Raw genomic sequence first — 12,698 nt, 5'->3', positions numbered from 1 at the left:
AACTTACTGAAATCTTTTTGCAGTATATGCATACATCAGATCATCATGTTGTATCCCAAAAGTAATATAATGTTGTTTGTCAATTATAGTTTAAAAAAAAAGAATAGATGTTCCCTTTTTTGACTTAGGTAGCATTTTGAGATGATCTATGCTTATCTACTTGTCATAACTCCTCCATTAGACTCAGCTCTCTGAGGGCCAGGGCACGCTCCTCCTTTGTACTCACATAGTATTGTTAATGTCAGTGGAATTGAAGTGAGTTGAATAAAGGTGATAATTTTCTAAGAACTGTCAAGCTCGGCCCACAGAACCATCATCAGGATGAAGTGACCCTAAGATTGATTTTGGATTTTGAAAACTACTTGAAGATACAAACCAAAAAAAAATATCTATATATCAAAAATAACCAGTTAGTGTATATGGAAAGCTAGATAAAATACTGAACCATATGCAGTTTTCAAAAATTTAGCAAGTGATCATCAGTGCATATCTTCCTTGTTTTATGTGTTTTATTATAAACCAACAGTCCTTATATGCATGGTTGAAGGGGAGAGAATTGCAAGTGCTTTAAGATGTCAAAGTGATGGATTTCATGTGGGCCAGTTTCATTCTTCCCAGATTGTAGTTTGACATATAAATTAGATATTTTCCTAATGAAAGCTGCAGGTACATACTCAAATAAATCTGAGATTTTAACGGAGAGCAAAGTACCTGTTGGAAACATTCATGTAAGCCTTCTCTGTCACGTTACTTCCTTTGATGGGAGTTCAGACATCTGGATCAGTTTTGTTTGGCTTAGTAATGTCTCTAACCTGATAATATTTTACTTTTCTTCTAAATACCTGTATTCCCAGTAGAGTGGAATTAGGAAAGACAGACCGATAAAACTAAGTCCTCTTGAATTTCTATTAAGATTTTTCATGTTGCTTTTTATATTCATAATGCTTCATTTCCACAGAAAGAATACTCCTTGTTTACAGGGGGAAATCCCTGTGTTTTCTTTTTCCTCATAGATACCAGATAACATTTTAAAAATTTCTTCCCCCCTCTGCCTGTGTTCTTTAAAATCTTGATTCTTTTTTACATTTCATAGTTGGTATGTACATTCTGGGCTGCTTCCTAGTCAACCAGTACTCTCCTAATGGGCAATTCAACTGGACTTGTTAATGTTTAGTTGGGTTTTTCTAGATCAGTTTGAATATAGGGCTGCTTATCTCATTTGCGTAATTAAAAATCTTGGTGTATAAGTGTTACTAAAGTTGGGCCTGATTTAGACTAAGAGTTGTCTTGACTGGTCAAGAGCCGTGTTTGCTAGCATCACTGAGTCAACTTTTTTAGGGGCAGAGACTAAAGAAATTCTGGGTTTGGATATTACTTATCAGGGCTTTGTTTTCTGTATCTCGCTTTCCCCTAAGCACGTGTTAGCTTTTATCACAGATACTTTTTGGGGTACCAGGCAATCACATGATTAATGAAGATGGAAAGAACTGAAAATTTAATGTTACCTTTATAGATTTCTTTCCTTTGCTTTGTTCTTATCCGTCTCAGCATTGAAAAAAAAATATTAAGCATTCACATTTCTATGAGAAATATATACATTTAGGTTAGAAAATGGAGTAAGATATGCTTTTTAATAGTCATCTAAATAAGCCACAAAAACCCACCAGCCCACCAAATTTCTTCCCAACATGTGACTGAGGAGGAAAAGGTGATAGAGACTTTATTACTCTTTCTAAGTGAGAATCTGTGCTCGCTTCGGCAGCACATATACTAAGTGAGAATCTGTCTGTGGGGTTGTTAACACTGAGTTTACCATCTTGATGATTCCAGATGGTTCCTAGCAATTCTGAATGTAAGATTGGTTGGTGGTCTTCAGAACAGTCAGGTCTCCAAGTAGAGCGTCATCTTTGTCTACTAGAACTTTTCTGTGAATTGTAAAATTACATTTGTAAACTAAAGAAAAAAAAATCCCAATTATCTCATTATAACAATACAACCACTGCAAACATTTTCATGTACAGTTGTGTCACATTACATTATTTTCAAATTTGTGTATATTCACCTGTGCTTGCTCAACCCCTCTCCCTTGCCCCACACGGACCCCATCTTCCCTCTCATGGAGTGAGCATGAGAGGTGGGGGTGTGACCTGGCTGTGGCTTCAAGTGGTCTCTCCAGTTTCCTCTGAGTGTGAGCATTCACTGTTCTGGCTGTGATTCTGTCATTTAAAGTGATATGCTTTTCATACATTATGGCCCTTACACGCAAGCCAACCTCTTCATCTGGTGGCAGCCAAAAGAAAAGTGATCTCTTACGACGCTGGAGGAAAAACTGTCAGTGCTGGACTTAACCTATATTGAGAGATGGTATGTTCTTCACCTTCAGGTGTTCGAGTATATCAACAGAGCTTGGTTTTCATCTCCTATGCAGACTTTGGTCTTTAACCTCTGAGTTAGATGCAACTTCATTGTATTTAATTCCAGTCTTTTTTTCTGTACACAGTTTATAATATATAATTGGTTTCATTTTTAAAGTTTTTAAAATGCTATATTTCAACATACTAGATCAAGTATCTTACATTGTAATTTTTATAATCATCATTCACAACAGGACTTTTGGGTTTTTTGTCTTTTCAAAAGAATTTTGATAGCCATTATATTCAATTCAAGAGAGTGAATGCCTTGTAACTTGCACACTCGGGCCCACTTACAATAATGGTTCTGCCATAGACATTTCAGAATATCTGTTGTGCTCAAATTTTAGTATTTCTTAACCATAGGCATAGTCTTATCTGTGCTCAGACTTGTGGGGTCCTTTCTGTAATTGGGCTCCATAAAGTTTAGAAGTCAGGTTAACTTAATACAGTGCAGTGATTAATAGCACTCGTTTCAGTCTGGACTGCCAGGGTTTGAAACTTTGTATTGCTGCTTACCATTGAGATGATTTTGAGCAAATTACTTATTCTTTCTTTGACTACTTCCCCTTGATGGGTAAAATGAAGTTAATAATCTTTATGTTATATGATAGTCTTGTGAGGATTAACTATATATGTAAAATGTTTAGAATACAGCTTTGTACCAACAAGGGCTGAGTGTATATTACTTGGTATCATCACAGGTTTTGGCAGTTTATGAAAATCCTCTAGTACAACTATGAGTCTTGGACACACAAAATGACTTGGATCAAGATTGGGTACTTTTAAGTTTTTATTTGTTTATTTTTAAAATTTTAAGTATTAAATATTTTTTCTTCTTTCTCTTTTGACTGTACTACACTGCTTACAGAATCTTGGCTCTCTGACCTGGGATTGAACCCAGATCCTAGCAGTAAGAGTGCTGAATCTTAACCACTGGACTACCAGGAAATTCCCTAAACTAAATTTCTGTTTTTGTCTAACAGCCAAAGTTTCAGGCAGAGGAATTTGAGTGTTGGACTTGTGAATTTAATACTATATCTAAAGTACATTGTCAACGTGGAGTATCTCAGGATTGTATAGAAGCGCTATTAGATATCCCTTATGTCTCCTCTAGACTATCTTTTCCTTCCAGTGACATTATTATCAAAGTCTGTCCTTGAGCAAACTGTGAATGTTGTCATGAATCCTTTCTTTTTCTATACACAGATTCTGTGTGCTCCTCTGGGCCACTATAGTTACTTTTTTAAGAACAGAAAGGAGACTCAGGACTAGGCCAATTTGGTGTCAGTTCTCTGTGTTTTTCATTTTGGTAGCTATGAAGAGGGTTTGCTTTCCACACACGTGGATGCTCTTTTGATAATGTTCTGTTGAGGTAATCAACACACTTGAGAGAATGCTTGTTCCATGGCTGCGCCTTTCTGATTGTGGACGTGCATTTGAATGTTTACAGTAGATACTTCATGAGAAAATGCACCTTAGTTGCTTCTATTCTGCAGTGTTTCCCAAGAACATTCAGAGCCCTTTATAAAAAGCAGAGTGTTTTATGTGTGAGATGGTCACTGAATTTAATCAAGAAAGTCCACTTGAAAGGAATTACCTAACAAAACAATTTCTGCTGTTTCAACAGGATATAGACAAATGCATATACTGTTTATTTTTAAAGTAGTTTCATTTATTCAAATAGTTACTAATCAGAGGAAACTGATTTTGTTATGGTAGGTTTAAATAGAGATTTTAGGAGTTCTAGTTTGTGTTGGTCAAAGCTGTAAAATACAGGTAGAAAGTCTCTGTCCATGGATGGTGGTGCTGAGATTTCTAGTAGCTTTCTTTTCTTCCTGGTTATTTCCCAGAATGCAAAGCAAGAATCAAATTGCACCATTGTAACATTTTGTAATGAACTTGAAGTATTTAACAAACCTAAAGTCACAGCTTTGCTGTCATAATAAAACATTTCAGGCTATTCATTTCTTGTGACAAGGAATCCAACCCATTTCACCAAATTTGGCCTGTTTTTAAGTTCTATTTTCTATTGCCCTAGTTTATTGGCTTTTCTTTTCTTTTTTTTTTTTTTTTTTTTTTGGTGGCCTTTATTACCTTGATCCAATGATACCAGTTTCCTATTATTATATATACTTTGTGCTCAGAATTGACCTAGGTGTCATGTGGTTTCTCTTTCCCTGAGTTTTATTTCTCATCTGAACAGATCACGTCTTTTTCTTGCTGTTCCATCTGCACAGTGTCACTCCTAAAGATGAGCTTCTTTATCCTGTGAGGCAGTGGAGGAAGTATGGAAGCCATTTGAGGAGCATTGCATTAACAGGTGTATTGTAGTCATATGGTGGCAGTATCAAGGAAATTATAGGATGGGTTAGTATTAGAGTGTATCGATTTGTAAATCCCATGACTTCCTGTTTCATGGGTCATGAGTGTCCACGATGACTATTTTCAGGAAAAAGGTGAAGAGTCTTGTAGTCTGATGGTATGTTTAATTCTTTAACATGTATTGATTACTAACAACTCCTGTCTCTCCCCAGCCTACCTGAGCTTTGTGCATAAGCACAATTTTGGACCCAGCTGTTTGTACTTATTTATGCTTTTACACCTTCTTCCTTTCATAAAGATTTTAGCTGGTTTATGACTTGAGTTGAAACAAGGAAAAAAAAAAGATGACCTGATATGGTCTGTCCCCTGCCAACCAGAAGCTTCCTGTGGTGTCCAAACAGAATAGTTGCCTCAGTCTGTCAGCACTTCAGTCTTTGAAGGTGGTTTCTGCTTGAAAAGTGGTGACTATTAGCATAGCTTTTGGATAATTGCTTCTCCTTCCTGTTTTAGGATACATTGTTTTTTTTTCCAGATACTTTCCTATTCTTGTTGACTTTGTTTTTCCAGAAGACTCAGCCTGTGGTTACAATGTTTCGGGTCCCCCTTTGAACTTTCTGTGGGATTACCCAATTCTGGGATACCCTCACCAGATCATCAGTGCTAAAGAGGGCAGAGGATCTTCTTGGTTAATAGAAAAGGCCATTTTGGAATGACTCTCTAAATCCAGAAACATCCAGACTTTTCCTTCAGTACTTTTTTTCTGTTTGGGGTAGCAGTACTTTTTTCTGCTTGGGAGGGAGGGGCCATTGGGAGGGCTTGTGTTTAAGGGGTTCGGAAACAGGGGATTTAAGTGTGTCTTTTGTGTTTTCAAGGCACTAACACCACTCCCGTCTGTATTTAAATGCTGTCCCCAGGTTACGACTATGGCTATGTCTGCGTGGAGTTTTCACTCTTGGAAGATGCCATCGGATGCATGGAGGCCAACCAGGTTGCTTTATACTTCGGTCAAATGATGCTGAAAGGATATATTTTTCATGAGTGGGGAGGGAGGGCTTCAAATGATCAAACTTTGGAAAGGTACCAGAAATCTATACTTAGAGCATTCCACATTCCAACCAAGAGAAACTTTAAAAGAGGATGAGGAAGTTTCTCTAGTAAATTTAATGGGCACAGAGTGTATTTTAGAAACGCATTCAGTTGTCATTGGATCATTTTCCAAAGACAGTAGGTGGAAAAAAATGACAGGTCTGGAGTTCTTCCCTTCAGAGTGTGACTGAGCTTGGGATCCAGATGCAAAAAAAACGATCCTTGCCTGTCTGTGATCTCAAGGAACTTCCTGGCACAGGAATTTTAGGTCAGTACTTGTACCCAGACCTCAGGTGAAGACTACCGATGGCAAGTCCTGTGGCAGTCAGGTCCTGCCTGCATGTGCTACTTTTGCAAGAGGGCCGCTGGGGAGAAGAGACCAGTTGATTGTAGGGGTCTTCTGCATTCATCATTGTTCTTTACAAATTGGAGTTCCGTACTCGAGTTCCTAGCTGCATTATAGTTTGAGCTGGTGAATTGAAATCTGTACTTACCTTATGTTTGAAACACCTAGATATATTTAGCTTGCCACATAGGACTATCATCTGGGTCTTTAACTGAACCCTGCTTGATAGTTTTGGGAGGAAATATGAAATGGGTAGAATTTTTCTTGTCGTCATATTTCCTTGGGAAAGTTGTTTTCTTTGTGATGTCTTAGTTCCTCCATCTGTGAAGTGGGAGAAAGAAGCTTAGTGATATAATTTGATTTTTACATACCCACTGCCTGTGCTTAACACTGTGATTGCGATGTACCCAGAATCTTAAAAGAAGGCTCTGCCAGGGCATACTAGTATTGCATGAGAACTCTTCCTCTTTCATAGCCTAATGCCCCTCATCAGCTTTGTTCCATTCAGCATGGCTCATTACACTTCACTTTTTTCCTTCTTTGACCATATTCTCCCCTTATGTCAATGAGGATGACATAACTCTAAATCTTTTGGGATCAAGAAGTAATTAGAAGAAACCTGACATATCTGTTCCTGTTGTTAGTGATGCAGATACTTCTAGATCCTTAGACAATAAGTGGATTAAGGCTGTATCCCCTTGACAGAGTTCTTGTTTGATTTGTTCAGTGTCCATCATTGAGCCAGTCATTTAACAGATGCTAATTATGTGCCAGAAAATGCTACCTGCCAATATTTGGAGAGAAGAATAAAAGTTCTAGTTTGTATACTTATGGTTGATTCCATTCTAACAATCTGTGCTAATTTGAGAACCCATAAGTATTTTGTTTTTATCAGTAACTTTTAAATCCTTTACCACTGTGCTAAATACTGTGAGTGGTAGAAACAGAACTGGCAAGCCATGGCAGTTGCCATTTCTTTTGTGCCATTCTCCCAACTGTGTGTTTCTCTTAGAGGGGTGTTGCTTTTTATCATAGCTGATTAATCTGAAAAAAATAACAATATTGTGTCTTAACTGCCTCTTCCCTCTATCCCTACCCAAAATCCTATCTATCTAAAGTATCCAGCCTCCTAAAGAGTGATGTCATGTAAAACTAGGGTAGGCTTCTGTAGAAATAAGGATTATCCTTATGCTGGATTTCTGTTAGAGCCACATCTGGAAAAATGTTCATTTACATAAGCTGTATTAAGTGGGTGAGGCCTATCCTATAGACATCTCTCCCCCCACCCTTCTCACACATTCTGTGAACACTGTTAGGACTCCTAGATCCTGCATTAATGACCCTTGCCCAGTGAATGGTACACCAGAATAAAACAAGAGCAAGGCCAGAATTTTTTAAATGAAATAGATTGTTTTGATGGGTAGCCATCCTCATGCTTAGGGTACCATACATTACTCTGTGCAGGAGAACAAGTAAGAGATAGCCTCTGTCTTCTAAGAGCTTATAATCTCAGAGTAAGAAAGATGACAGAGATTATATAGTATTTATGAATTCCATAGAGGTAATGGCACCCCACTCCAGTACTTTTGCCTGGAGAATCCCATGGATGGAGGAGCCTGGTGGGCTGCAGTTCATGGGGTCGCTAGAGTTGGACATGACTGAGCGACTTCACTTTCACTTATCACTTTCATGCATTGGAGAAGGAAATGGCAACCCACTTCAGTGTTCTTGCCTGGAGAATCCCAGGGACGGGAAGCCTGGTGGGCTGCCGTCTATGGGGTCGCACAGAGGCAGACATGACTGAAGCGACACAGCAGCAGCAGCAGAGTGTCCTCTCAGACAAACTCCAAATTTCTGTCTGGTAACATTTTCAGTGTTCACTAGAGTTATTTCTTAATAAGACATTGCTATGTTCTTATCCTGTGATTATGGTTTGTGCATCTGCCCTCTGATGCCTCTCGCAACACCTACTGTCTTACTTGGGTTTCTCTTACCTTGGACGTGGGGTATCTCTTCATGGCTGCTCCAGCAAAGCACAGCTGCTGCTCCTTACCTTGGATGAGCATCGAAAAAGCAAGAGAGTTCCAGAAAAGCATCTATTTCTGCTTTATTCATTATGCCAAAGCCTTTGACTGTGTGGATCACTATAAACTGTGGAAAAATTCTGAAAGAGATGGGAATACTAGACCACCTGACCTGCCTCTTGAGAAACCTATATGCAGGTCAGGAAGCAGCAGTTAAAACTGGCCATGGAACAACAGACTGGTTCCAAATAGGAAAAGGAGTACATCAAGGCTGTATATTGTCACCCTGCTTATTTAATTTATATGCAGAGTACATCATGAGAAACGCTGGGCTGGAAGAAGCACAAGCTGGAATCAAGATTGCCGGGAGAAATATCAATAACCTCAGATATGCAGATGACACAACCCTTATGGCAGAAAGTGAAGAGAAACTAAAAAGCCTCTTGATGAAAGTGAAAGAGGAGAGTGAAAAAGTTGGCTTAAAGCTCAACATTCAGAAAACGAAGATCATGGCATCTGGTCCCATCACTTCATGGGAAATAGATAGGGAAACAGTGGAAACAGTGTCAGACTTTGTTTTTGAGGGCTCCAAAATCACTGCAGATGGTGATTGCAGCCAGGAAATTAAAAGACACTTACTCCTTGGAAGGAAAGTTATGACCAACCTAGATAGTATATTGAAAAGCAGAGCTATTACTTTGCCGACAAAGGTCCGACTAGTCAAGGCTATGGTTTTTCCAGTGATCATGTATGGATGTGAGAGCTGGACTGTGAAGAAAGCTGAGCGCTGAAGAATTGATGCTTTTGAACTGTGGTGTTGGAGAAGACTCTTGAGAGTCCCTTGGACTGCAAGGAGATCCAACCAGTCCATTCTCAAGGAGATCAGTCCTGGGTGTTCATTGGAAGGAGTGATGTTGAAGATGAAACTCCAATACTTTGGCCATCTGATGCGAAGAGTTGACTCATTGGAAAAGAGCCTGATGCTGGGAGGGATTGGGGGCAGGAGGAGAAGGGGACGACAGAGGGTGAGATGGCTGGATGGCATCACCGACTCAATGGACATGAGTTTGAGTGAACTCCGGGAGTTGGTGATGGACAAGGAGGCCTGGTGTGCTGTGATTCATGGGGTTGCAAAGAGTCGGACACGACCGAGCAACTGAACTGAACTGAACTGAACTGATGTTCTTATCCAGATGACCCCATTTCCTAGATTTTTATTCTCCCCTAGTCATGGGCAGAGGTCACCCTGCTAATACTGCCATGTAGTAGAGTCTTCTCACTGAACTGCTTAGACTTCATGATATGATCAGTATCTTTCTTTAAATAACCTTTACCACAACTCAGGGATTCCCTGATAGCTCAGTTGGTAAAGAATCCGCTTGCAATGTGGGAGACCTGGGCTTGATCCCTGGGTTGGGAATATCCCCTGGAGATGGGAAAGGCTACCTACTCCAGTATTCTGGCGTAGAGAATCCCATGGACTGTATAGTCCATGGGGTTGCAAAGAGTCAGACATGACTGAGTGACTTTCATTTTCATTTCACCATGATTCAGATGTGTACAAATCATTTCGATAAGAAAAAGAAGAGTGTAGCTTCTGTGGTCAGATGTTAATGTTACTTCCTAACTGGGTTGTCTCTTGCAAATTTCTTAATCTCCCTTGGCTTCAGTTCCCTTTGTTACTTGTACCTCAGGGGACTCTGGAGCAGAATCAATGAAATCTTGAGTTCACGAGTGCCTGCTGTGTAGCAAGTACCTTTCTGGATGCTGGAGACGCTGCAGTAAACAAGACACATATAACTTCTGTTTTAGTTATAGAAGTCAGAGCATGCACAAGTAGACAAATTTAAAATAATATATGGTAGTGCTAAATGCTATAAAGATACTGAAGCAGGGTATTAAGAGAATGCATATGAGGGCAGTTTTAGATGAAGTGGTTAGGGAAACTTCTTGAAGAATAACATGGCATTTGAGTAGTGACTCTTGGTGAATAATGTATACAGAATACTTAACCATAGTGTCTGGTATCTAGTAAGCATTTGCAACTAGACTGTCATCTCATCCTCCTCTTCTTCATGTCAAATGATTTCCAACCGTATTTTGGGGAAAAAATTTCATATATGGATATTCTTTAAGGTAATAGATGTGGATTAAGCTCCCAGTGACATAGCAGTTCAAAATCTTATGAGAGCCATAAGAATGTGGGGGAAGAAGTCCTTAGGGTTAGGAGGAAGTGTTTGTGAAAGATGTCTATTCATCTCTTCTCCTTCCTTCTGAGTTTTACTTATAGACCAAATCAGTATGGATTCTGAGTCACTATCTTCAGGGCACCTCTGAGTAGTCTGTATGTGTGCTTCTGAGGAGGTTTCTATGAGATGGTTTGGATTGAATTTTTGTAACTCTTTGCTATCTGACTCAGTGTGAAGTGTCTTATTTTTCATAGACTGATACTTACAGGTCTGGGGGAAGGGGATAAAGAAGCCTTCTGCTAGCTTGCTTTCTCAGGTATTGTTGGGTATGTGTACGTAATGAGGTTCAGGATGATGACTGAGGCTGCTCCAGCTCTTTCCCAGTGCCTTAATGGAAACGTCAAACTAACAGGATGCCCTGCAGCAATACTGAGCATGGTGGCCAAGGGGACTTATCAGGGCAGCTCTTAGCCAACAGCTGTCTGTCTAGGAAAATAACTTCCCGCAGAGTTCTGTCAACTCCTACCATCTCTGTGTAGGAGAACTGGAAAGCCAGCAAACACTGAGGAGCAGAGCATTTTATACCATCCCCCCCGGGAAAGGTATTTCTAGCAGTATCTTATGCCCTTGGCTTTCTTTATTGTTCAGGTCCCTAGGGATTGAGGGTTACTGTTACCTCCTGTGTGTGCCATTGCACTGGGACCTGGGGAGGTGAGTAAGAAGCGTTGTGGTAGAATATCTGTGTCAGTGGTTGCCCAGTTATACTTGTGCTCTCAAACCGTTGTCATTTGGTCTGCAGCATTTTATTCTCTCAGATTTGCAGGTTGATGTTGGTTGACTGTTTCTGTTCAACCAACCAGTCACTAAAATGCCCTTAACAGGGCTCTGAGAAGAAGTTATTTATGGAGTTTTTACTCAACTTTCCTAGCATCAGTGGCCTTCTTTAGCCAGAGATGACTTGGCTACATGACAGTATCAGCCTAATTTTATAAAGTGCAAGGAAAAGAATGCTGTTATCATCTAACATGAAAATTCCTTAAGACGCTGGCTTATGCTAGTACGTGGGATGAAGGCTGTAGAATACATGAAGTTTTATGAGTGTTTTTTTGTGTCAACAAACTTAAGAGAGTTTGAGCTTTTGTAGATACCAGAATAGCCAGGGTATTTCTGAAGGTATGTGAAGGAAGCCAAATCTTAAGTGGAATCTGTTCCCTGAAATGAGATGAATGGGAAAAGCTTATGTTTTGGGGGATGGGAAGACTGTTCTGAGACCATGATGGAAAAAATAAGCAAAAACCCAGTTTTTTTTTTAAATCTTCTTTAGGTTGGTAGCAATATTGTATGAAACATTTTAATACTTAAATTGTGTGCTTTCCAGGTAACAAAAAAATAAGAGTCTTTATAAATTCCTGCAAGGCTGTGATGTTGCCTAAACCCTCATGCTAAAACTATTTCACTGAAAAGACTGTGGCGTTCTGGCCAGAACTCAGCTGTATAACTTGTGGCTTGAGTCATGTCATTCTTTTGTAAATTGACAATTATTGAAGATTCTCCCTCTTTGAAGAGTTGGGGTATTCAGGAAGATCAAAAATGATTTTAAGGATTGGTGATCTGATTATGCAGTTTGGTTATCTGTCCAGTAATTTGAGTCTTGGCTGGGCACCAAGCAATATATCGTAGTAGTTAAATACATGGACTCTTCTCCATCTGACCTGCTCAGTGGGTAAATACACGGAGGCAGACTGCTTGGGGTTGTTTCCCAGCTCTGTCACCTTCTACTGTGTAACTTGGGCAAGTGGCCTAACACAACATCTCTGTGTCTTAGTGTCCTCTCATCCTTCTAGGGATTGAATGAGTTAATGCCTGTAAGGTGGTTAGAACTGAGCCTGGCATGCGTGAACATTGAGTGTTTGTTTGTTATTAACACGACAGCTTCTTATCTGACTGGAACAAGAAAGTCCTGAAGTTGCAGCAACTCCAGTCTTGGCTTCATGGCATATATGGTTAAAAAAGGATTTGGGGGCAGTGCCCAGAGGATTGTTTTTACGTTAGCAATGCTTCTTATTTAGCCTTGACTGGGACTGATTTTCAGCATACTGCTTCCAGGTCTCTCTAAGAGTTTCTACTGCCTCAATGTTCAAATCACCAGTTCTCTCGAGAGAAAGGGCAAGAAACGTACCTTCCGTGGAGCATGAAGTATAGTTAGACCACAATGGAAATCTAGCCTGTGACTTTAAAACCCTAAACTCTGATAACTAGCCCCTGGCGTTGCCATATCTCAGACTTTCTTCAATTATTGTAAAAGGTGCTCTAAATT

General features: G+C 39.7%; 1 protein-coding gene across 6 annotated transcripts in view; it reads left to right on the top strand.

Annotated features, from left to right (window-relative positions):
* The window catches only part of RBM6 (RNA binding motif protein 6), an 89,363-nt gene that overhangs the window by 32,385 nt on the left and 44,280 nt on the right, over nucleotides 1-12,698 (top strand). For 5 of the 6 annotated variants that reach the window (XM_055558323.1, XM_055558318.1, XM_055558321.1 and 2 more), the window contains exon 6: nucleotides 5,651-5,724. The exons of the other annotated variant lie outside the window; for it this stretch is intronic. In XM_055558323.1, the coding sequence (XP_055414298.1) occupies nucleotides 5,651-5,724 (74 nt within the window). The remainder of the gene's footprint in view (nucleotides 1-5,650; nucleotides 5,725-12,698) is intronic. 6 annotated transcript variants of the gene reach the window in all.

The sequence above is a fragment of the Bubalus kerabau genome, chromosome 20, assembly GCF_029407905.1.
Source record: "Bubalus kerabau isolate K-KA32 ecotype Philippines breed swamp buffalo chromosome 20, PCC_UOA_SB_1v2, whole genome shotgun sequence".
NCBI lineage: Eukaryota > Metazoa > Chordata > Mammalia > Artiodactyla > Bovidae > Bubalus > Bubalus kerabau.
Note: the sequence above shows the minus strand (reverse complement) of the source record. Positions and strands in the feature narration are given on the sequence as shown.